Source organism: Ochotona curzoniae, unplaced genomic scaffold, assembly GCF_017591425.1.
Source record: "Ochotona curzoniae isolate NIBS_2020 unplaced genomic scaffold, NIBS_Ocur_1.0 contig_43, whole genome shotgun sequence".
Lineage (NCBI taxonomy): Eukaryota > Metazoa > Chordata > Mammalia > Lagomorpha > Ochotonidae > Ochotona > Ochotona curzoniae.
In genome coordinates this window covers 38,445,979-38,470,646 of record NW_024466218.1, presented here as the reverse complement: position 1 = coordinate 38,470,646, position 24,668 = coordinate 38,445,979, and the positions used below count along the sequence as shown (strand labels likewise).

At 59.0% G+C, this 24,668-nt stretch overlaps 1 protein-coding gene across 3 annotated transcripts in view; it reads right to left on the bottom strand.

The window, feature by feature from the left end:
• ZNF236 (zinc finger protein 236) overlaps positions 1-22,121 on the bottom strand; it is a 78,255-nt gene extending 56,134 nt beyond the window's left edge. For all 3 annotated transcript variants that reach the window (XM_040985140.1, XM_040985139.1, XM_040985141.1), the window contains exons 1-4: positions 22,067-22,121; positions 12,928-13,070; positions 11,875-12,039; positions 4,083-4,261 (exon numbers count right to left, since the gene is read on the bottom strand). In XM_040985140.1, the coding sequence (XP_040841074.1) occupies positions 4,083-4,261; positions 11,875-12,039; positions 12,928-13,070; positions 22,067-22,121 (542 nt within the window). The remainder of the gene's footprint in view (positions 1-4,082; positions 4,262-11,874; positions 12,040-12,927; positions 13,071-22,066) is intronic.
• Positions 22,122-24,668: the final 2,547 nt, after the last annotated feature.

Below are 24,668 nucleotides of genomic sequence, written 5' to 3'. Positions count from 1 at the left end.
GCGAAGCCGACTAGGAGTGTGTGTACGCACACGTGTTAGCGCTGTGTACTCCACAACACAAAACCCATTTATTCTAGCCCGGCACCACGGAACTATGCTAATCCTCTGCCAGCATCCCACAGGATGCCAGTTTATGCCAGTTTATGTTCCAGCTGCTCCACTTCTGACCCAGCTCCCCACTAATACCACCCGGGAAAGCAGCAGAGGACGGCCCAAGTCCTTGTGTTCCTGCACCTGCGTGGGAGACCTGAAGAAGTTCCTGGCTCCTGGCTGCGGCCTGGCTCAGCTCTGGCCTCAGTGGCCATTTGGAGAGTGAGCAGCAAATGGAGGGCCTGTCTTTCCTTCTCTCTGTATCTCTGTATTTCACAAAACATTTCTTCTATTCTGATGAAAAGAGAAACTTGGATCTCCCCGGCCGAAAAGCAGTGGGGGAGAGCGGGGGCAGGCCCTGGGAGACCACAGGGGCGTCACTCCAACGGCGGCTCTCATGTGAGCTGGATCTCCAGGAGAGGACCTGGCCGTGAGCCTCCAACAACCGCCTCCAAGGAACAGCTGCTGTCTGCTGGGCCTGGTGGCTCCAAGCCCTTCAGCACTGGCCTCTGCCCTCCTTCCCAGCCTCTTCCTCACACTGTCACAGTGAGCGCCTGTCCTGGGTGCCACCTCCACATCTGCCCTCGTGGGTCCTGGCCCTGGCACTGCACCATCATTTCCCAACAGGCTCCCTGCCTAACTCGCCCAGCAACAGCCAACAGCCGACAGATCTTCACACAGCATAGGACCTGTGTGTCCCAGACTCTGCTGAGGACTCCAGGCCATGGCCTGCCTCCCAAAGGCAGTGCCAGCATGTCACCCCGTGCCAGGCTCTGATCCTATGCTGCTTTCGCCAGAAGAGTGGGCCCCTGTGCGAGGAATGGCCAGCATACCCCCCTTCACGATGGATCTGACATGGTCACACAGATCTGTGCCCTGTCCCCATCTGTCCTCCCCACTAAACAGCTAGTCGATCTGACAATCTGGGAAGGTCACCAACTTAACCAACTGAACATCCTCAGTCACCTCTCAAAAGTCTTCCAGATACGTTGAGACTGCCCACACTACAGAGACAGTAACCACTGTGGCACTGGCTTGAAAACAGACCCAGGAGCCAACGGGCCAGCACAGACCTCAAAAATTAATCCATGCACCCACAGCCAGCAGAGGAGCCGAGGACAAACACTGGACCCAGTAGGGTCTCTTCAGTACACAGCCCTGGAGAAACTGGACCCCACACTCAAAAGGAAAGAGGGGGCCTTTCCCCACCTCTCACCCTATACAAAACCACTCCAAGGGATCCAAGGCCTAAGTACGAGCTCTAACACCACAGGAGGACTGCCTGGAGACAGCAGCAGCGGCCGCAGGCTTTCCTGGTCAGAGCCTCAGGCACAGGCTGCAAAAGCGGAAGCAGACAGACGGGATCAGCTGGAACCTCAGAGCCAATGCAGAGAACACAGCTGACAGAATGGAAGGAAACCTCTGCCCAGACCCTAAGGAAGTCAGGAACCTCATCAAAAGCCGTCCAGCTGAAGAACACGGACAGCTCTCAGAAACACAAGCCTCCACACCCGTGCAATCACGCGCAACACCACTGACCATCACCAAGGCAGAACCAGAGGCGAGGAGTCACCTCACCGAGGAGAAACCGTCAGGGCTGGCGAGGACATGGCGACGAGGGGACCCCGCAGCAACTTGGGGGATGCGGACCGTGGTGCTGAGAGGGTCGGGGGGCACAGGCTGCTGGTTACAGTGCCTCAGAGACCTGTGCCCTTGCACGCGTGTGACTGCACCCACGCGTGTCACAGGCGCACAGGCAGCCCAGGGATCGCTAGGAGGTGCAGGGGGGCGACAGTGCAAGGGAGAATCACTCAGCCTCACCAACAATGAAATCCTGCCATCAGCAAGAGCGCACAGAACTGCAAGTTGTCATGTTGAGCGAAACAAGCCGGACACAGACCACAAAAACACTGTATGTTCTCTTTCCCATGTGGGAGTCAAAAAAATAAAACATCAATCTATGTGAACTTAGAACAGCAAAGACCAGAGCCTAGGAAGGTGGAAGGAGGGTGGGTGGTGTGGCACCGTGGGGAAAGCTGCCACCTGCAGTGCCAGCAGCCCACCAGATCCTGCTGTGTATCCCCGCTGCTTGGCTGTGGGTGCAGCCTCTGCTCATATACCTGAGGGAGCAGTAGGGAGCGGCCCCAGCACCCGGGCCTGCATCCATGTGGGACTCCTCAGCAAGCTCCCGGGTTCCAGCTTCAACCCTGCTCAGCTCTGGCCACTGCTGTCACTTTGAGGGGCAGGCACTGTGGCACCACTGCTGGGGTACCCACATCCCCTGGCAGAGGGCTTCTCCGTGCTGACCCTGCGGTGAAGCCACTGAGAGATGGCCCAAGTACCGAGTTCCCGCTACCCATATGGAAGGTCTGGACGGGGTCCCATCTGACAGCCCGGGCTGTTGCAGGCATGTGGGAAATGAACCAATGGATATCCTTCCCTCTGGGCCGCTGTGCCTTCCCCGCAGACAAAAAAATATTTAGAGGCGGAAAAGAAGCCGTAACACACTGCAGCCCTCAGCAGCACATGGGCAACTCGGCTTAAGCCCACGTGCTGCAGGAGAGGGAGCGGCAGGCTGCCGGCCCTGCAACGCCACACAGGGGGAGGGCTGGACGGACTGCAGGCTGCCGGCCCCGCAACGCCACACAGGGGGAGGGCTGGACGGACGGCAGGCTGCCGGCCCCGCAACGCCACACGGGGGGAGGGCTGGACGGACTGCAGGCTGCCGGCCCCGCAACGCCACACGGGGGGAGGGCTGGACGGACTGCAGGCTGCCGGCCCCGCAACGCCACACAGGGGGAGGGCTGGACGGACTGCAGGTTGCCGGCCCCGCAACGCCACACAGGGGGAGGGCTGGACGGACTGCAGGCTGCCGGCCCTGCAACGCCACACGGGGGGAGGGCTGGACGGACTGCAGGCTGCCGGCCCCGCAACGCCACACAGGGGGAGGGCTGGCTGCCTAGCATGGCTGCCTCATTCGGCATATCCAAGTGCTACATGCTAATTAAACATTTCTTAAAAACAGAATAAGAAAAATTTAAAAAGCCATATAGGCATTACATTTGTGTTTGTTACAATCTTAAACCAGATGACCAGTAAATTCCTATGTAAACTAAGCCCAAGCCAGCTGACTTGGGTACCCGGGGTCTCACTGGACGTAAAGGCAAGGCTGTAGCAAAACTCTGCGTGCACGGAGTACTACCAACCCAAAGGTTCCACAGTGACAAGGGGTCAGCCACAGGCAGCCAAGAGCCAGCTGCTCAGTCGGGCGGGGTTGGCCCACTGCACCTGCCAGCGCGTCCCAGCTGCACCTATTCCCTGGCGCGGGACCTTGCCTTCAGTGCCCATGCAGGACAGCCACAGGACAGCTGACACAGGCAGTCCGAGAGTGCTGGTCAAAATGCTTCCGAAGGTGTGATGAATGGTGGTCACCATTCACTGACCTGCACAGAGGGACCAGGAGGAGGCGAGACACATACTCTGCCTGGGAGCACACACGCCCTGGGACTCCCGGGCAGTGCGGCCTTGAGAAGGCACGCTCTGCTCAGCCTGCTGAATGACCAGGTGTGCAGCGTCAGGGATGAACACAGGCTCTGCTCGGTTCTCTCTCCTGCACATGGGCACAAAAACACGCTAGCCTCACAGGACTGTGTGAGGGCTCAGGGAGGCGGATACATGTGCCTGGCACACACACGTTCTCGAGCGAGTGTCATCAAAGGCCCCTTCACACACCTGGCCAGCTCCCAGAACGAACAGCCAACGCCGTGTGTGCGGCTCCCGTGGCCATGCCAGCGGCCCACACTGCCCACTCGGCCCAGCACCTCCATCTCTTCTTCCTGAACCCAGGAACCACACGGGCAGAGCCATGCTGGCTCGCATCGGCCGTGTGGCTCCCTGCTGCTACAGCAGAGAAGCCCTTCACATGGCTGGCTGCGGGCAGGCCCCGGCTCCTCCACGATCCAGGAGCCCCCGAGCTCCACGACGACGCGTACCTGATCTTACAGTGAGTCTTCATGTGCTCCTTGAGCTCTGACAAGGCCCCGAACTCCTTCTTGCAGGCCTTGCACGTGTGCGGCCGGGCCCCGGCCAGTTCCTGCCGGTGCGCCTCCATGTGCACGGCCAGCTGGCTCTGCAGCGCGAACTCGTCCCCACACTCGGGACACAGCAGGTTCTGCAAAGGAAAACGCCACAGGTGAGCAGGGCGGGCATCTCCCAAGCAGCACTTCTCAGGAGACCTGGCACTGCTCACGGCCCAGACCCCAACCAGTCACCACATGCACGTGGGAGTTCCTCATTGGGAGAGCAGACAGAAACGTCGGGAAGAGGGCAACATGGTGTGAGCAAGGCAGGTTCTGACGGGCTGCTGGGTAACTGGCACTCAGTCCACCTGCTCCACAAGGATGCCGCCTCTGATGCCAGGTTACACTCTAACAGGCCCCTTTCATTTATTTTTAAAGGGTTACAGTCTAACAGGCCCCTTTCATTTATTTTTAAAGATTCATTTTATTTTTTGTTGGAAAGTCAGACATACAGAGAGGAGAAGAGATGGACAGGAAGATCTTTAATCCATTGATTCACTCCCCAAGTGGCCGCAATAGCCGGAGCTGAGCCGGTCCGAAGACAGGAGCCTGGAGCCTCCTCCAGGTCTCCCATGTAGGTGCAGCGTCCCAAGGCTTTGGGCCGTCCTCCACTGCTTTCCCAGGCCACAAGCAGGGAGCTGGATGGGAAGAGGGTCAGATGGGATTAGAACCGGCGCCCATAGCAATGGACCCACACCAGGCCCAGCAGACCCCTTTTAAACAAAAAGTCAGCTCCCACTCTGAAGTAGGTGGAATTCTTTCATCTCAGTTTTGCAATGGAGTGGGTTACACCTCTGCCCAGGTGTGAGGACAAGTCAGGCTGAGTGTGGTGGCCACTGGCAGCCACGAGCACAGGGCCAAAAGAGACAACACAGAATCCCAGAGAACCTTCCATACATGCCGCCGTAACACTTTGGATATTTTTTAATAATCAACTTATATTGCTAAAACGCCTCTCCTTGTTTGGTTCTCCTCCTGTGTTTTGCTGTTCTTCACATGGCTCCTGGAAGGTTAACGTCACTCAAATTCCATGGCAGTAACTGACGCTGGTACACACCTGTCCTGCCCCATCACCTGCCCTGCAACACGGGGACCAGCAGCCTCTGTCTTCCCGATGCCACAAAGCTGAATCCCGAGGCCCAAGTCAAGAGCAAACAACACACACCCAGTGCTCCATAGCTACGTCCGTCAGATGCAGTGAGTGACCCCCACAGGCTGCGGTCAGCTCACCCAGCAGGGTCCCCTGCAGTGCCCACAGCGGACATGGCCTGCTGTCTGCACACCACAGAGTCCTGGCCCCTTGGACGTTCTCCCAGCGACACTTGCTGACCACAGTGTGTGTGCCAGCCTCCCAGCCACAGCACATGGTGCATGCAGTCCGTATGCAACTTCAGGCATGGGGAACGGGAGCTGTTGCCTTGTCATCATCTGAGGAAACCATGAACCCCTTGATTGTGTACAGCCCGCTGACACAGGAACTTTCTTCTAGGAAACTCACAAAAGGAAAAAATGGAGGTACCAAAATGTGCAGCACTTCTTCAAAATAAACAACCAACAGAGGTGAGCCTATGACCCCCGCCGTCCAGAACGTGTTTTGAATGTGGATTTGGAAGATCACCAACCACTCCCGACACAGCTCTCCTCGGAAAACGACAGGCCAGGACCAACCCTCACAGCCCCTGTGCCCGCTGCTCCGGCCCTTCCCGACTGCCGAGTCCTTACTTCATTGCCATGTGACCACGGGTTAACAAAGCACAGACACCTTGCAACCTGGAAACAGAATGCAGTCCGCCCCCAGCCCTCAGGCCAAGCCAAGATGTCACCCCTGGGAAAGCTCTTTCTGCCCACGGGGAGCCAGGATGCACCTGCCTGGGCTGCGGGCACACCCAGGCTCACGCACACCGTGGCAATCCTGGGGCCTTGAGCAAGTTACATTGCAGGAAGGGCCTCTTCCTGGGCAGCAGAAGCAATCCTCAGGTCCAGCCCCACCAGGAGAAAGCACCGTGGGAAAGGCCCAGCGTTTTCTTCCACCTCCATCTCCACCCCGTCCGAGACGAGCTCACCTCTCCAATGCCAACAGAGTGTGAGGGCAAAGTGCCCCCAGGCCACTTCCCCCTTCTCTGCAGTCTTTCACCATGCCAGGACCTACCCAAAGATTCTGGAAGCTGCTGGCCTCTGTGGACCTCAGACAAGACTTGGTTCAGGAAGAGCCTGGCACTGTGCCAGAGAGCCCACCCTGCCCTCACAGCCACAGGCCTGGGGACACCACTGGCCATCTGTCATGAGCAAGAGGGAGGCAGGGGGGGTCTGGGAGTACGAGCGGGCTGCCTGACAGCCCTGGAAGGTACCCAGTCCTAGGCGCATGTTTACAAACCACTTACCGCTCTGGCTCCAGAGTGGCTCCAGCGGACTGGCGGCCACTGTGGGCTTCAGGCTGTTCATCTCAGCAGAGCAGCCAAGAACAGCCACTGACAGCTATTCTGTCACTCACAGATGGCACAGATGTGAGCACACACACTCAACCACAGCCCACACACACTGAGACTGAGGGCCTGGCATGGCACACTGTCCCCCGCACACGGCAGCAAAAAGAGGGCCCCAAGCAGGGACGTGAACAGCACTGTGAGCTCCATTCAGAGAATGATCCAGAAGGGAACTCACACAAAATCTGGGAAGGAGAAAACATAATGAAGAGAAAATCCTGAAAATGCCATGAGGAAGCTGCAGGCTTCTGGAAATGACTACCAGGCACATCCGGGCAAGCCAGCCTGGGAGCTGAGGTGCCCCACAGCCACCTGAGAGCAGAAAGCAGGCCAGCATGGACACCCCTGCAGAGGGCTGGGCCGCACACAGCACCGGGAGCACCCCAATCATTCAGAGCAGGAAGACGACCCAAGCCGTCTCGGGGCCCTCCAGCTCCTCCCGGCCTGATAGCAGGGCTGTTCCATCCTTCCTTCTAACTCATGGGCCCCTCCCCAGCCTACGTCACCCACAATCCAAGCTGAAAACCCACCAGCAGGGCAGGAAACCCCAGCTTTCACTCCACGGCCAGCACAAGGAAACTATGCCCTGGCCAATCCCCGCTTGCTGCCCCAAGTGGCTCTGCTCCCCAGTTATAGAAGAGCCCCCCACACATGTCTGGCTCTGGCTCCCAGGTCACCCCATGTGTCTGAAGACAGAGCAACGCACTCCTGTCATAGAGGAAACCAAGGCAGGAGGACCTCAGTCCCGCCCGAGGCCAGGTTCCATGGGAAAGGTCAGTACCACCCAGGCCCTCCCTGCACTCCGAGGAGAGCGCCTGGCTTCTGGCTTGACTGGCCCAGCCCCCGCTATTGTAGCCATTTGAGGAATGAACCAATATACAGACAATCTCTCTCTGTCTCTCCCTCTTGCTCTGTAACTCTGACAGAGTTACAGATAAATAAAGTTAAAAATAAATCATTTTAAAATAAGCTGTACAAATATTTTTGAAATTCTGAAGTTAGAAATGTTTCCTGATAGAATTGAGGAGTGCGCCCTCACTATGGATGCGGACAATGAAGGCTGACGTCAAGGGGCCGCCTGAACATGGGACACCACACGGATCCCCAGTTACCGTCTGTGGCTGAGCTGTGCACCCGGAACACCCAAGAGGATCTGGTAGGAAGGGCATCAGGAAAGTTCAGATACAAAAGCATTCCTTCCTGCTAACAAGGGACAGCCACTGGGAGACCCCTGGTGACGCCAGGACCAACCTCAACCCACTTGAAAGCACACTGAATTGGTGTGCAAACATGCAGTAACAAATATTACCAGGTGAGGCTTGAGCACAAAGCTCCCAAAGACTCGCACACCAGACTCCTCTCCAAGACAATCAAATGTAACACAATCAAAACAAACAAAACACTTCCTAAAAAGCTACACGGAATTCTGAAGTTCATGGGTAAAATGCCAGAGAAGAGGAATGGACTTTTGCAAATTGTGACCAAGACAACGCATCAAAGCACAGATGGACTGTGGGGACCTTCTGCAGTTCATCCCCAAACCTTGACAAACATTGAACACCCAGCCTGCAAACCTACTGCACCCAGACTCCCCCTGGGGCCCCAGTAACCTGATCAGCACAGGGGCAGGGGCTTTCAAGCCTAGAAAGGGAGTCCAAGGCTGAGCAGAGGCAACCTGGACAAAGAGAAAGACAGGTAAGCAGGAACACCTTCTTCAGGCCAGTCCTGAATGCTGTGTGACTGGAGGTGAGCAGCCAAGAACTCAAGCATGGAGGCACTGAGGAGGTATGCAAGGGGGCAGTACCTGGGAAGCTGGGTGCTCCAAGGGAAGCTAGGCCCTGCATCAGGAGCGACCCTGGGAAGCTGGGTGCTCCAGGGGAGGCCAGGCCCTGCATCAGGAGCGACCCTGGGAAGCTGGGTGCTCCAGGGGAGGCCAGGCCCTGCATCAGGAGCGACCCTGGGAAGCTGGGTGTAACAGGGGCATCCGGGTCCTGCAGGGAAGGGCCCTTCCAGGAGGGACCAGAGACACACAGACACTACAGTACCTTATGATTCTAAAGCTGGATATCGGGCTCCGCACTAGGTACGGGAGACTTCTTACCTAATTTTAGAAGCAGGAAGTAATTCTAACCAAGTCACAAGAATCATAAGTTACGAATGAGCAGACTGAACATCTGCGTGCATTTGAGAGGCTTAGTCTCACAGGAAAGCCTCTTGGCCCAGTCCTGACCACTGCAGGCGCGTGCAGAGCAGACGTGGGAGCCCTGCCCCTCCGCCCCTCTACACGCACAGACGGAGGGGGAGCGGTGGCCTCCTGTCCAGATGTCAGTGCCGGGGCTCCAGACTCGGCTTCATGCTAACACCCTGGGAGCAGCGGAAGACAGCTCCAGGACTGCCCAGCCCGCAGCTCCGGCCTTGCCTAAGCTTGCCTGCTCTGGTCATCTGGGGAGTGAATCAGCAGACAGAAAATTCTCTGTTTCCACCCTCCCTGAATCCAGAATAACCATACCTTTCAAACAAATAAATCTGTCTTAGGAAAGAACAAAGAAAATAAGACAGAAAAACATTAATAAGTAAAAAAAAAAACAGAGAAAGATGTGAGTTTCAGTCAAACAAATGTAAAACAGCAAAAACATATCAACTGACTACTCAAATTGGAAGACGAGTTTTACAACAGAGCATACTGCAAATGAGGCCTGGGCACTCCCTGCCACCACCCACTGACTGCAGGACAAGCACATGAACTCTGGAGAACAATTCAATAACAAACATTAAAGTTGTAAATTCGTACATTCTGTCCCAACAATTCCATCTCCAGAGATGAACGACCCAGTGATAGCACAGGTGTCCCCAGCCTCAACACTCCTGACTTCCGGGCCAGTCCCTTCGCTTTGGGGTGCAAAGTGCTCCTCACAGCTCTAGGAGGGCACCCCCTTAAGCACCACAGCACCTGTTCATCAGAGGAGCTGGCCTGGCGACCCCTAGTGTTCTGAAGAGAGAAGGCAGCAGGCACCACGGGTTGGCTTCACTGAGGGGTCACCGTGGAGGACACTGAAAACCCTGCTGGCAGCCTGGGCAGCTCGGCATGCTGGCAGAGGCTGCCCTGGGGACCGGGTGCCCGCACACCAGCAGTCACAGCGAACCAGGCGAGCTCTGCCACTTCCCGCAAGCGCACTATCCCGAAAAGTGCAGTCACGTCTGAAGAGCCACGTGGCTCCAGAGCTCCGGTGCGCAGCGACACGCATCTCCTGGGACCCAAGGTGGCACCCTGCAAACACGTGAGGAAGCCTCACCTGCTAACACAACTGCAAGAATCTACCCTAACGAAATGTTCAAGAAGTACAAATGTGCTTGAATTATCATGTCTAAGATGGACAATATAGGAACAATTTCAAGGTTGAACAAGAAAGAAAAGTACTAAGCACTTTCATAAAGCAACAACTTCTGGGTAGAGGAAGGCACTCAGACTTAATAAGAGAGGAAAAGCAGATTAGTAACAATCATGGGAAGTTTGTAAAGTGAACACGGAAGGCAAGGATCGACAAAAGGTCAGAAAGAATCCATGCACTTTCTCCAAACGGGGTGATTACAGAGGCTGTTGGCTATGTACACATTCAAAGAAAAAGTTCCGTGACTAACACATGGACAGGTCTTGTTCATGGGTCTGGGGTGGCGCTTCACAGCCAGTGGTGACAAGTCCCTACACACGGATGGGCTCCCGCTGCCCTCCTCCCGCCGACCCGAATCCCAGGCCTGGAGCCCCGTCTCACCGGCCAGCCTCACTGCAGCCTGGGCAGTGACGGCCCTTACACTTTGCCTCCAGTGCAGGCACCTCCTGCTGAGTCTTGACTCTACCTCCTTCCAAAGTACACATGTGTATACACACACAAACGACATGACTTAACAACAAAAATAAAGGCACTCAAAAAAGAGGATGCAACCTACCCAGAAAACACGACCCGACCCTGGGCTTTAGTGTTATCTGTGCAATGGGAAGACTGTATATGCTTTTCTGTTGCACAAGAAAACATGCCAAACATGATCAGCGATCACCTTGGAACCAGAGGTGGCTTTCACTCCTCCTCCCCCTTCTCCTGTCTTCTTTATAAGAAGCATCTGGTATGGGAAGCAGGAAGGCTGGGCATGGTGCAGCCAACAGCCACTCCCACCCCACAGCAGTGCCTGCATTCCCACGCTGCCCAGCACCATGCTATGGCCTCCCATGCCTTCTCTGCCCCCACTTCCCACAAACCGAGGGAGGGTTCCCCCATCACCATGGGGGGAGCCACTGTGGAATCCTGCAAAGGCTCCCTTCTGGGTGAACAGGGGGTGTGGAGGGGTGGCCTCTGGGGTAACAATCAAGACGCCACACAGGCCGCCTGCAGGGTGCATTATCCCAGTCCCACGCCTGGTTCTGCTCTCAATCCTAGCTTCCTGCTAACACACATCTTGGAAGACAGTGGGTTACACCTCCAGCAGCTGCAGCACTGTTACCCACATGGAGCCCTGGGCCGAGCGCGTGGCTCCCTCCTGGCTGTCCTGGCTGTCCTGGCTGTCCTGGCTGTCCTGGCTGTCCTGGCTGTCATGAACCTTTGAGGAGTCAACCACCAGATGTGAGATCTTTCTCTGTCTACTTCCTTCTAATACAGAAAATAAATTTTGAAGAGGCGTTTTAAAGGAGAGGTAGAAACAGGAGCAGCCTCTGCTACCTGGATGTTTTTTATTTTAAAGTATGTATTTATTATTTATCTGAAAGGCAGACTGACAGGGAGGATGAGAGATAAGGAGGTCTTCCATTTGCCCCCAGATGGCCACAAGAGCCAGGGCTGCACAGGCCTCCCCAGGGTCACCCCACGGCCGCAGGGGCCCGAGCACTCGAGTCAGCTCGCAGGCACAGCAGCAGGGGAGCAGAGGCTATGCTGGGACACGGGAGGCCTGCCACCTGAGGACACACACGGACCTTCCAGCACACTATCCTGAAAATGCCTCCACGCTGAGCTACTGACAGAGCCACAAAGTAAAACGTACTGGAAAACTAGAGATCAGTGGGGGCAAACCGAGCTACGTGGTAACGGGGTCCCTGCAACGTGTATGCGAGGCACCCGACGCTGGCGGATGGCTCCCAGCCCGCGGAGCCCAGGCATCCCATGCTGGCGGACGGCTCCCAGCCCGCGGAGCCCAGGCGGCACGCCACGACAGAGCACAGGGAACGGTCACGGTACCTCGTCCTTCTCGTGCAGCAGCATGTGCGCCTTGAGACTAGCCACTCTGGAGAACTTCTTGTTACACACAGGGCAGGCGGGGTCGTCCCCACTGTGGGTGCATTTGTGCAGTGTCAGGTTGAATTCAACATTGAATGTTTGGGGACACTGGTCACAGCGATGTGGCTATTTGGAGAGAAAAGTGAAGAAGCCCTGAGGTAAACCGTCCCACACACGTGTGTCCAACAATCGCTGGCGAAGCACAGCCCGGCGGCACACACAGAACCTCTCCCCAAACACCTGCTGCCCCCTGGGCTACAAGGCCACGCTGGCCGCGGCCACAGCAGAGCCCAGCGGGGGCCGGCCGAGTGCCAGGCGCAGACTGGCTGGCACCTTAGCTGTTGTGGTGGTGGCCAACTCAGCGGTCAACAGCAGCTCACTCAGGACACTCCTGGTCCGACTTCTGACCCACTCACGTGTATAGACCAAACCACCTCTAGCAACAAAACTCATGAGACACTTTCCTAGATTTAAGCAGAGTGCTTATCTTGGACTGGCAGGGATCTTCCCAGAGTGAGCCTGCCAGCAGCCAGTGGGCACGTGGAAATCTGGGGATTCCCAGGATGGGAGGTCGCCGCCCATGGCTGGGTCCTGGCACTGCGCACTTAGAGCTAGAACATGCAGGCAAGTCAGGCAAATGCCAGCCATCCATTTCAACTGCCACCTCCTGTCCATCAGGCGAACCATCCCGGTAAGACACTGGAGTGAGGTCCCAAGGACCCTGCAAGGGCTCAAACATCTGTTTACAGTCCTGCTGCACCCTGCTGGCCACATCTGCACACAGCCACCACCGCACAGGCCAGACCACTTCAGGGCAAAGCTCCCCGCTGGAGAAAGCCACCTCACAGCACACCCATGCCACACTCTGGCAAGGAAGCAGATTCCCTTAGCACATGCACTCACAAGCAGGCAGAAAGTGCCCCGTGCCTTCTCCAGCGTGACACACACCACGGCCGCCTGGGAGCAGGACTCGGACGCGAGGGCACAGCCGGGCTCCCCTGCGACGGTACGTACCTTGTCATGCGGCTCGTGCCCCCGCATGTGGCGCTGGAACTGGGACTCTCTGGGGAAAGTCTGTAGACAGATCTCACACGTGTGCAAGTTTGGGACTGGGTCGTCATAGTTAGCGCTCTCTGCATTCAAGGTGAAAACGGCATCTACAAAACCGCACAGGTATAGACAACAAACACCAGTCGTTATTCCGAGCCCTAAACCAAAGCATCTGCTTAACACTTAGAAGCCAAATGTTACAGGAAGTTAATAATACACCGGTTTTTAAAAACGGACATATTCTCAGGTTAGAACTGAGAGATGGTCAGAGGATGGGGACTTGGGAGAAGAGAGCTGAAGTCCTTGCTGGTGGGATGCTCAAAAAGCAGAAGCAGGTTTCCTAAGGCTTGAAGCCATCCACGCCTGCGCAAGCAAGCACACTGCCCTGCATGCAGACACACAGCTCAGGTACACATCAAACCCACGCCTGTGTAGGCCCACAGCCCCACACCACATGCACACACATGCACACACTCATACACGTGTTCACACATATACATGCACACACACACCTCCATTAGCTCATACACCTGCACACACAGCCACACCTGTGCACACACGCAGGAACACCTGCACACACACACAGGAACACCTGCACACACAGGCACACTGGCACACACAGGCACACCGGCACACACAGGCACACTGGCACACACACAGGCACACCTGCACACACAGGCACACAGGCACACCGGCACACACAGGCACACTGGCGCACACACACAGGCACACCTGCACACACAGGCACACTGGCACACACAGGCACACCTGCACACACGCAGGCACTCCTGCACACACACAGGAACACCTGCACACACAGGCACACTGGCACACACACACAGGCACACCTGCACACACGCAGGCACTCCTGCATACAGGCACACCTCCACACACACAGGCACATCAGCTTGCCTGCACACACAAGCCATGGTGAGTTTTCAACCTGTGCAGATCTTTCTCAGGCTTGGTTCATTACAAAACAGAACCTTCATCTAGTCACTTGGAAAAGCCATTCATAACACACAAATTCATAAACCATTCAGCAACCTTGAACCCTAGGAGAAATATAAAAGCCTTTCAAAGACAGTACAATAATCCAATCTATCTCACACCTGACCAGCTCCTGAGGTGCCTCCCACAGCTTGTCAAGATGGGGAGATGCAACACTCTGGTCAGACCTCATGGCCAGAAACTGCCCCCGGCCCCCAAGTGTTTCCAGAGAAGGCCAGCTACACGGAACACCAGCGTGCCTTAACACGCTCAGATCTCACCAGGGCAAGCGTCCTGCTCCACCACAACTGGCTAAGTCGGCAACCAGGCCCAAGGTCGAGGTCAAACACACCCGTTGTATGGTTACATAACAAATCGCAGGGTCACATTCAAACCACGGGTAGCTGGGTCAGACACCCGGATGGGGGCGGCTTGGGAGCAGAGCAGGCAGAGCCGCGACCACCCCTCCCCAGCCTGGTGCCGAGTGCAGCAGCGGAGCCCCCCCACAAAGCCACAGCGCCTGCAGGCGGCCGAGCTGCTGGCAGCTCCCAGAAGGAGCAGCACCTGCGCCTCAAGGCCGCAGTTCAAGTGTTTCTGCAACAGATCTTGGAGGACAGAGTGAAGCAAGGCTCTGAGCCTCTGTGCTGACTGACTGAGGAGGGATTTAATGAGCTGCAAGCAGCAGATAAAAGCCAGGAGACAAGGAACTATACATTTAAAATTGGAAAATGGCGTTGTTGTACTTACAACTTAAGACATTTCCAGAAGCCTCTCATCTTAAGCAGAGTTCTTCTCCAAGTATAATAAAGTACTTTCTCAAAAACTCCCTCAACCAAGCAGCAATGATTCAATATTAACCTGGCTCCAAAGCCAGCTGAGCAGTTATCCTAACCCACGTGTGACTAGAGCAGATGCTGCGGTTTTGCACTGAGCCGGACGTTAGAGCCCGGGCGCTGACATCACACAGCGCGTGGCTGACCGCCTGCGACCCCAGCAGCCCTTGTGATGCGGCAGCAGATGAGGCAGCTCGGGCTCAGCGCCGACGAGGCCTCGGGGGGACCCCAAGGTGGATGGAACACTTGGCTCTATCACACTGCCTTTCAGGTGAACAAATCCTTCTTCTTACAAAGGAGGAGATTATTTAAAAAATAAAAACCAAAGCAACTCTGACTTTCCCTCTTGCACAGCTAGGAGGCCTTCCGCCCCAAGCCTCTTCTTCAGGACCAGGAGGTATCAAGGCCAGGCGTGCACACACACACACACACCCCAGCACAGGAGTTCACGTACACACACACACACACACACACACACACACACACACAGAGGCCAGGTCAGGCATTCATGTTCACACACACACACAGAGGCCAGCACAGGCATGCACACACATACACACACCCCAGCACAGGAGTTCACGTACACACACACAGGCCAGCATAGGCATTCTCACACACAAGCACACACTCAGAACAGGCATCCTCTCTCTCACATACAGTCAGAACAGGCATTTACACACACACACGACCACCACTTGCAGCCAAGACCCACACTATGTGCCGGCCAGCATTGCAGCCCACGGGCAGAACCAGACAAGAACGGCGCAGGGATGGTGCAGGATCCGAGCAGCTCTGCCTGCCTCAGAGACAGATTCGGGGCCAATGGAACCCTCCGGAAGAATGGATTTGAAACAGCAAGCAGCCATCTATCACCCCAAGACAGTGAACCCCATCTGAGTCATGAAGCACACGGAAAGCTGCCTGACAGCCCAGGGACAGGAGCCCACCAACGCTGGTGGGGCGCGGCCAGCTCCAGCGCTCACAGCTGCTGCTCAACGCCCGCCCGTGACCGACCTCCCCGTGTCAGGGCTGGGACTCCAGGCGCCCCTACGCCTCCCTTCCCCAGAGCAGGCCCAGCTCAACTGGCTAGGCAGCCGGGTCTGCGCGGCCCAGGCCTGCTTCTGGGCGTGTGCAGACCGTGGGCAGGCCTTCTCCTCCGCAAGCACCTCCCCGCGTCCAGCCACGCCCACAGTGCTGCAGGCGGCAGCTGCACACGCCTGACATATTGGCCATTCCTAAGTCCCCACCTAGGACCTTCAACACCCAAAGGAGACTATGTCAGCCTGTTTCCAAGCGACCGTGCTCGCCCCCAAACGCCTCCTGGGCTCTATGTTCTGTAACGCAGCTGAGTGTCCTGCCGCCGCGCTCCTCCTGGCGCCAGCCCCACGCCGGCACGCCAGGCTCTCTTCCTGCCCCCTGCACTCTTTCCCTGTTACTTTTTAATTCCTTCTGCTTCCGGCTGACCTGTTTGCTGCTGCCCCTCCCACAGCGGCCAGAGCCCTTCCCCCAACACACTGGTCTCCCAAGCCTTCACAGGGCTGGCACACAAGGCCATACAGCCAGCGTCCGAGGGCCCCCGCGGCCCATCCACACCGCCCTGCCTGTCCACACCGCCCTGCCATCCGAGGGCCCCGCGGCCCATCCACACGGCCCTGCCTGTCCACACCGCCCTGCCATCCGAGGGCCCCGCGGCCCATCCACACGGCCCTGCCTGTCCATACCGTCCTGCCTGTCCACACCGCCCTGCCCTGCCATCTGAGGGCCCCACAGCCCATCCACACAGCTCCCCCACAGCCTGCAGCTCACACTGCCCAAGGCGACAGGCAGCCTCCTTGGGTGTGCCCACTCCTGTCCAGGGGGCTCCTGGAGCGCCAGTGGGACTGCACTCTTTTCTCTGACGTCACTCGGAAAACCCAGTGCTCGGAGTGGGCCTTGAGCACAGCTTGGAGCATCTCCTTCTAGGAACACCACAGGACAAGCCCAAAGCACCTGAACCTGCCCTTTTCAGAAGCAGCAGGCACCTCCTGCCCTAGCAGCAGCCTGAGTCCCTGGGAGTGGTCCACTGCAGCTGGGATCCGAACACCATCTAAGTCTAACCTCCCGCCTCCTCCCCCATCACTGCCAAGTCCACGGGAAAAGACCTCGAGCTCTGTCCACCTCACACAGCGCTCTCACGTCCACCGAGCACTCAGCAGCATCTAAAGACCCCACCAGGCACTCCTGCAGGGCAGCCCGCGCCCACGAGCCTCACCCAGTGATGTGCAGGCCCCACCAGGCACTCCTGCAGGGAAGCCCACGCTCACGAGCCAGCCTCGCCCAGTGATGTGTGGGCAGCACTTCCAAAGTGCCACCACCAGTCTGTAAGGTGGTTTTAAGTCGCACAGGGGGCGTGTCCCGACGTGCAGTACAGTGGTCTGGGCAACAGTGTGGCACGGCCTGAGGGGACCAGGATAAGGCACAATGCCTGACTGTCAACTGACATGTGAATCCAAGACCACATGGTGCAGAGGGCACGCTCCTCCGCAAGGGGTCCCGGGACACACGGCCCACCGCACACCAACGTGGGAGGGCAGACTTCGCTCCGGGAAGCCGAACATAAAAGCCCTCCTGCGGGAACAGCCCCATGGCTGTGGGCTCAGTGCTGCAGGGAACCAAGCAGGAACATGGAGATTGGGCTCCACCAGAACTAAACCCTCGTGTATGTCAAGGAAAAACGCTAAGCTGGGAGTACACATCTCTGCACAGCCACCACCTGACACAGCAACTGTCTTCCAACTCCAGACACAGCTGAGCCACACCACGGGCAGACGGAAGGGACACTCCTCCACAGGCGCAGATGGCGGACGCAGGGAAAGATGCTCTCTGCCGTTCACCACCAGGGAACATCCACCAAAACCAGTGACAGCTTCCCCAGCCGCCCGGATGCCCCCAGAGGCCAAAGGGCAGCAAGAGGCCCAGAGGGTACAAAGCTACTGGACGGAAGGCCAGGACCGCGGGCACCGACCAGGAAACTCCCCGTCTTGTCCAGCTGTGGTACCAAGGCCATCCGTGCTCTGGCGAGCTGACCCCTGCCACTAGCCAGCCCGGCCGACCCTGGGCCAAACAGCTGCTCAGCCAGACCAGAGGCCACGGACCAAGGGGATGTCCCCACCGAGGCTGGCCCGTGCACGGTGAGCACCGGGTGGACAGGAAGAAGGCGCAGCTGGCGGGGACTGCCCAGGGTCTGTCCCTGCCACATCAGCACATGGAAGGTCAGCCTGAGGCTTCTGTTCCCAAGAGCTGCAGCACCTTCACACAGGTGAACTTGGCAGACAAGCTGCTCTTGCTAAGCTGGTGGAAGCCCTCAGGCCCAATCGCAATGACAGATGGGAAGCTCTCGGCTTCTGTCCCGGCGGGCAGCACACAGGGTCCGCAAGCTGCCGACGGGCAGCCAAGACGCCCAGCAATGGAAATTGTCCCCTAAAAGCAAGGGGGCTCTGTGGGAGGCCCTCAGCCACACAGAGCAATGAGGACTGTGAGGCAGCACACTTCTCGGGACGGCAGCACATGGCAGGTGGGCACGGCAAACAGCATGGCCCCCTGGGCCTCGTTGGCAGCTCTAAGAGCCAGTCTCCATCCGACCCACGACTCCGCTCAAACAGTCACTCAGGGCTGCAGAGAGGTCCAGCAGACGCGTCCATGTTCCCAACGTGGCACCGTCTACGTGTCCATTCCAAAGAAACATTCAAGCAGAGAGACAGACAGCACCTCGGCGGTTGCGCATTCCACTACAGAGAGGAACCAAGCACTGACCGAGTCACCATGCAGAAAGCCACAGGGACAGGCACCATGCAGAAAGCCGCAGAGACAGGCACCATGCAGACAGGCCGCAGGGACAGGCCGCAGGGACAGGCACCATGCAGACAGCCCCCGCACGCTCCAGAGAGGAGGTAGCCAGGCCGGACGAAGCCACATACAAAAAGGGGGTTCTGGGGGCCAGGGACTAGAGCTGGGCCTGGGAGCGCCTGCCCGGGGCACAGGGCTTCCAGAAGGAGCCATCTTGGGAGGGTCAGTGCAGAACACTGCACATGCTAGTGCCAGGACACGCTTCTCGGGGGGCTCACAATGAAAAACCCCAAGTCTTAAGTACAATGACGACACACTCCACAATACATAAGGAGTGGGATGGCCGACAGGCCAAGGCCCACTCCCCTCACATGTGACCACGTCACCACAGAACGCACACGGAGAGGGACAGAAGCCACGTTTTAAAAACTCGCCTGAGCAACAGAAGAATCAAACACAAAACTCAACACGTCAACTAAAAGGCTACCAGACAACCCTTACAGAAGAAGAAAGAAGCCAACTATGTGCCACTTCCAAGAGAAACAGCTTCCAACAGGGGCAGAAGGCCCGGGCACAGGCCAGGTCGTGGCAGAGCCGTGGAGCACAGGGCGAAGGCCCCGCCTAAGGTAAACATGCCAGTTCACGACAAAGGTCCAACAGGAGGACGGGCCACGAGGAGGGGACAGTCATCCTCCTGCAGAAGGTACCAGAGAGCACCATCCGAGAGCCTCAGCAGATGGGAGCCAAGCCCCGGTGAGCCCCAGATGGCCAGTCCCCTCAGGCACACGCCCACCCGGCCAATCACCGTAGCAACGACCCGACTGTCCCGGAAGAGCCCCAGCTGAGAACGGGGAATTACAAGGACGACCAGGACTGCCCTGAGCCGCACGGGCGCAGTGCCAGCACCCCACGCGGGTCCTGGTGGGGGTCCCGGCTGCTCCGCTCTGACCCAGCTCCCTGCTAATGTCCTGGGAAACAGCCTGAATGGCCAAGTGTTTGGGGCCTCTCTCCCATTTGGGGGATCCAGAGGAAACTTCTGAGGGGTAAAGCAAAGGACGGAAGAGCTCTGTCTCTCCTCTCTGTAACTGCTTTTCAAATAAATAAATAAATACGTTGTTAAAAAAAACCAAACAAACAACAACACAAACAAAAAAACCTCATTCCTCAAGCCTAATGAAGATAAAAGGGAATCCTGTCCAGATGCATGGGGGGCAGAGTGAAGCAGCACCCCAACCCCACCGGCCCGGGGGCAGGATGCCTGCCACGCAGTGCACACGGCAGCCGTGCTGTGCATGTAGCCTCAGACACACGTGTCGGAGAGATAAGGCTGAAAATGAGCAGGCCACATCAAGAAGCCAGGAGGAACAACAGAAAATAAAACGGGGAAAACCAACAGTGCAAACCCGATGAGTACCTAAGGAAGGAGACCCCAAACTTTGTTCTGTTCCCTTTGCAAGATTGGTCAAACTGAGCAGCCCTGCCAAGCCTCAGATGAGAAAAGGGGTGACTGCCCCTCTTGGGGAGAGGGGAGGTTCTCCCCAGGAGCCCTGAGGCCCCGAAGGCAACTTCTGCAATTCTGAAAGACACACCAATGACTTGGGCGATTCTTAGACACAGCAAACCGGCAGCAGGGCAAAGAGAAAGCGGAAGCCCCTGCACCTACTGAGGCAGAGTGAGGAAAGAGCTTGCCCTGGGGAGCACCTCAGGATGCACGCGGGACGGGCGCTGCCCTGTGAAGGCCTGCTCTCCCAGCGCCTGGCACAGCTGCCTTCCTGCTCGCCAGGGCAAATGCAACGCGCATCTGGGCACAGGGACCCGCAGCCCAACCCACAGCGGGCCACCTCACACGCCCCTCTCCTCTGCAGACGCCTGCAGGCCTCACAGGGTTTTCAGGGCAGGCCACAGTGGGGCCACCAGGTGAAATCAATTCCCAGGAGAGACATCATTAAGAGCTGAGGGCATGGGGGCCAGTACAGGGCAGAGCCGGCCGGCCCGTGCCACGAGCCCACCTCCCACGCCAGCTCCCTGGCAAGGCTCCTGAGAAGGCAGCAGAGCGTGGGCCACGGGCCTGGGCCCCTGCACCCTCGTGGGAGACCCGTACAATTCCTTGCTTCAGCCTGGCCCGGGCCGCGTGTTCTGCAACCACTTGGGGAGTGAATCGGCAGATAGAAGCTCTATCTGCTCCCCATCTTCCAATAAGTAATGCTCTTTGCAAACTCTACTACATGTTAACACAAAAACACTGCCAGGGGCTTCTGTATACAGATCCTTGCTACTGTTACAGCTGGCAGACAGGGAGACCGGCTGGGCCCCCAAGACCTCCTGCACAGGAAGAGGCGGAGGGGGCCCTCCCAGCCGTCGCTGAGGCTCCCAGGCACCTGCAGTAGCTGCCAGAGCCACCGCCCACCTGCTGAGAAGTGGCCCCGAGGAGCGGACGGGCTCTGGTTTGAAGAAGGCCTTCCAAGAAGCCCAGGGAGGCACAGAGCCCTACGGGACTAGCAGGAGGCCTTGTAGACGACCTGGCTGAGGCCCCGAGCCAAGAGCAGGTGGCGCCGCTCTGTGCAAGGAGACCCAGCTGGCCCCAGGAGCGACGAGGGTCCCCCAGAGCAGAGCGGGGACACGGAGCCCGTGGGCTGCACTTGGCCTTGGCCCTGCCAAGACGGCCACAGGTGGGACTTAAATCCAACACACGCACAGGAAGTCAGCCTTGCAGACGCTAACTGCACCGCACCGCCTCCGAAGGGCCTTGGCCCTGTCACAGAGGGGCCGGGGCGCTCCCGAGGGCTGTAACCGGGCGTGGCCGCCTCCTTCCCATACGAAACGGCCCTGCAGGTGGACGGTGGCCAGGTGAGGGACGCCCGGGCGAGGCCCGCTCACCTGGGCAGAAGCAGCTGCGTCTTAGGGCGCAGCAGAGCCAGCCTCCTCCCAGAGCCCGTGGTGAGCCGGGGACGGGGCCCCGGGCTCCCCTGCTGCCTCCCGGTACCGGAGCGGCACACTGCGGGCACCGGGGCCACGCACCGCGGGCGTGCGCGGAGCCCGACCCGCCGAGGCCACGCGGCACCTACTGTGTGCACCGCACGGCGCCCTCTGGCGGCGCGGCGCGGGGCAGGGCCGCCTCACTGTGCGCGCCGGCGCGGCCTGGGGGCCTGGGGGCCTGCGGGGGCTGGGGCGCCCCGCCGCCCGCCCGGTCCCGCCCGGCCAGGCCCCCGGCCCCGGCCCCGGCCCCCGCCCGACCCCCGACCCCGGCCCCGGCCCCCACCCCCGCGCGGGGCGGGCGCAGGGGCGGGCGCGAGCGAGCCGCGGCCCAGGAAAGTAGGCCCAGCGCGCGGAGGGGCCGCGGCGCCGCCCGTATCATTCCGCCCGGCCGCCGCTCCCGGCGCCCCCCGCGCCATCCGGGCGCCATCCGGCCGCCATCCGGGCACTGGGCGGCGCGGAGGCCCGGGCCGCGGGCTTACCGGAGTCGCCGCGCGCCGCGCCGTCCCTGGGCTTCGGGGGGCGGCCCCGCGGCATCGTCGGCCGACCACCCCTCACTCGGCGCGGCTCTGCGGCGGGCGCGCGCACGCGCGGGTGCTGCGGCGGGGGCGCGCCCGGCCGGCCGGGGCGGGGAGGCGGGCGGAGCGGCGGGGCCGCGGCGGGGCGCGCCGGGCTCACGGGGGACAGGCGCCCGCACGCGCGGGGGTCGCCGCTCCAGCCGCGCCGGCCTCGGCGGCTTCCATGGCCCGCGGGCCGCGGCGGGGCGTTGGGCGCGGGCCGGTGGGGGCGGGGGCGGCGCGGGGCGCATGCGCGGGCCCGGCCGGCGAGCGGGCGGCGGCGTCACCTGGCCGGGCGGGCCGGGGTCGGGGGTCCGAGGGGTCGGGGGTCTGGGAGGTCCGGGGGACCCGGGGTCCGAGGGGTCGGGAGGGCAGGAGGTCCTAGGGGGCGGAGGTCCGAGGGGTCGGGGGTCCAAGGGGTCGGGGGTCTGGGAGGTCGGGGGGGCGGAGGTCCAAGGGGTCGGGGGTCTGGGAGGTCGGGGGGACCCGGGGTCAGGGAGGTGGCGGAAGTCCGAGGAGTCGGGGATCTGGGAGGTTGGGGGGGACCCGGGGTCTGGGGGGTCGGGGGTCTGGGATGTCAGGGGATCCAGGGTCCGAGAGGTCGGGAGGGCAGGATGTCCAAGGGGTCAGGGGTCTGGGAGGCTGGGGGACCTGGAGGACCCGGGGTCCGAGGGGTCTGGGGTCTGGGAGGTCCTGGGGGCGGGCAGGCGAGGGACCTGTGATTCCCGGGGTTGAGGGGCAGGGATTCGGGGGTCGGGGTCCGGGGGGGTGCTGGGGCCTCTGCGATCGTGCCCCCGACGGCCCGGGCCAGGAGCCCCGTGGGCAGCAGCGTGTGCAGCAGCGCCCAGGGAACTGCAGTGGGACTCAGGTGCTCAAGGGCTTCACCTGCCACAACCTTGACACGTGGCGGACCAGTCCCCGATGGGCAGGAGTTCAGAGATGCACGCACGTGAGGGGGAACCCGGCGGGCTAGGGCCTGCTGAGCCGGACCAGAGGCCAGGTCGTGACCAGGGGACAGAATAAGCAGCGGTTCCTTGGTGGGCCATGTGCTCACACGCTCATCCACTTCTGGGATGTGGGCTGGTAAATGCCTCTACTTTAAAAGAAAGATGAACTGCCACGGTGAGCGAACCCGCAAACCCACGAACCCACGAAGCACCTGCACCTGCCGGCCGCAGCACCTCCCTGAAGGCACCTCCGTGTGCCGTTCCTAGAGGCCCTTGGACTCGGAGCACCCAGGCATCTGAGGGAGCGTGGCCTGTGAGTACCCACTGCGATTGAAGCCACTTATAAAATACATGAGTGGGGTACGTAGATGACGAGTCGGGACGGAGGACCAATAGAACTAACGCACTGAGCCACAGGCTGGCGGCCCAGCGTCCCGGGTTGCTGATGGCAGAGCTGCAGCCTGGGAGCACTCGCCCTCACCCCTGCCTGTCTGTAGTGGAGTTACTGTAATGCAGAGAGCACTTCAGCCCCAAAACTAAAGCTGTGTAAGTGTCCCCCACACCTCAGGAATCTCGCTCGGATCAGTATCCAGAAACCCTGGCAGGGCGTCCCCCCCCCCCCCGCCTCCATTCCCGGGTGGGGAATGTCCCCAGGTGGTCTTTAAGATTTAACTTATTTTTTTAACCATAAGGCCTGGTCAGATTTATGGAGAGACCAAGAGAAAGATCTTCATCTGCTGGTTCTCTCTGCACATGGCCGCAATGGCCAGAGCTGAGCCAATCCAAAGCCAGCAGCTAGCAACTTCTGGGTCTCCCATGCGGGTACAGCTTCCCAGGGCTTTGGGCCGTCCTCCACTATTTTCCCCAGGCTACAGGCAGGGAGCTGGGAAGTGGAGCAGCTGGGATGCGAACCAGAGTCCATATGGGACCTGAGCACGTGCAAGGTGAGGATTTAGCCGCTGGGCCCAGATTTTCTTGGGGCTGCTTCCTGTCCCCTGTGCTAGGCCCTGGACTTGGTCCCTGCATCATCGGAGCCCTAAATTCCAGATGAAATCACCTGCTTGGTCCGAGCAAGGAACCCTAAATGGAAGTTTCTCTGTGCTGTTACCCAAGATGTCTTCCCTAAGCTAGCATTTTTTATTATTTTAACTTGAACAGCCAATTTACAGACAGGGTGTTAGACCTTTGTCCACTGGTTCACTCCGCAATGGCTGCAGTGGCAGGAGCTGCTTTGGCTCTCCCATGTGGGTGCAGGGCCCAAGGGCTTGGTCCATCTGCTTTCCCAGGCCCTTAGCAGGGAGCTGGACTGAAGTGGAGCAGCCAGGACTAACCACTCCCCGTGTGGGACACTGGCATGTAAGTGGAAGATTGCCTTGTAGAGCCAGTGTGCCAGCCCCGTTAAGCTTTGTTTGTTTGTTTGTTTGGCATTCTCAAGCCTCCTACTTGAGATCCTGCAGGAAGTTACCTCACATTTAACCAACCTAAGCAGGAACCTTGGCCGCCCAGCCGCACGAGCTCTTCAGTAAATCCTATTGTGAGGGGGATGGCGCTGCTCGCTGCTCCATAGCAGGCCGTGTGTG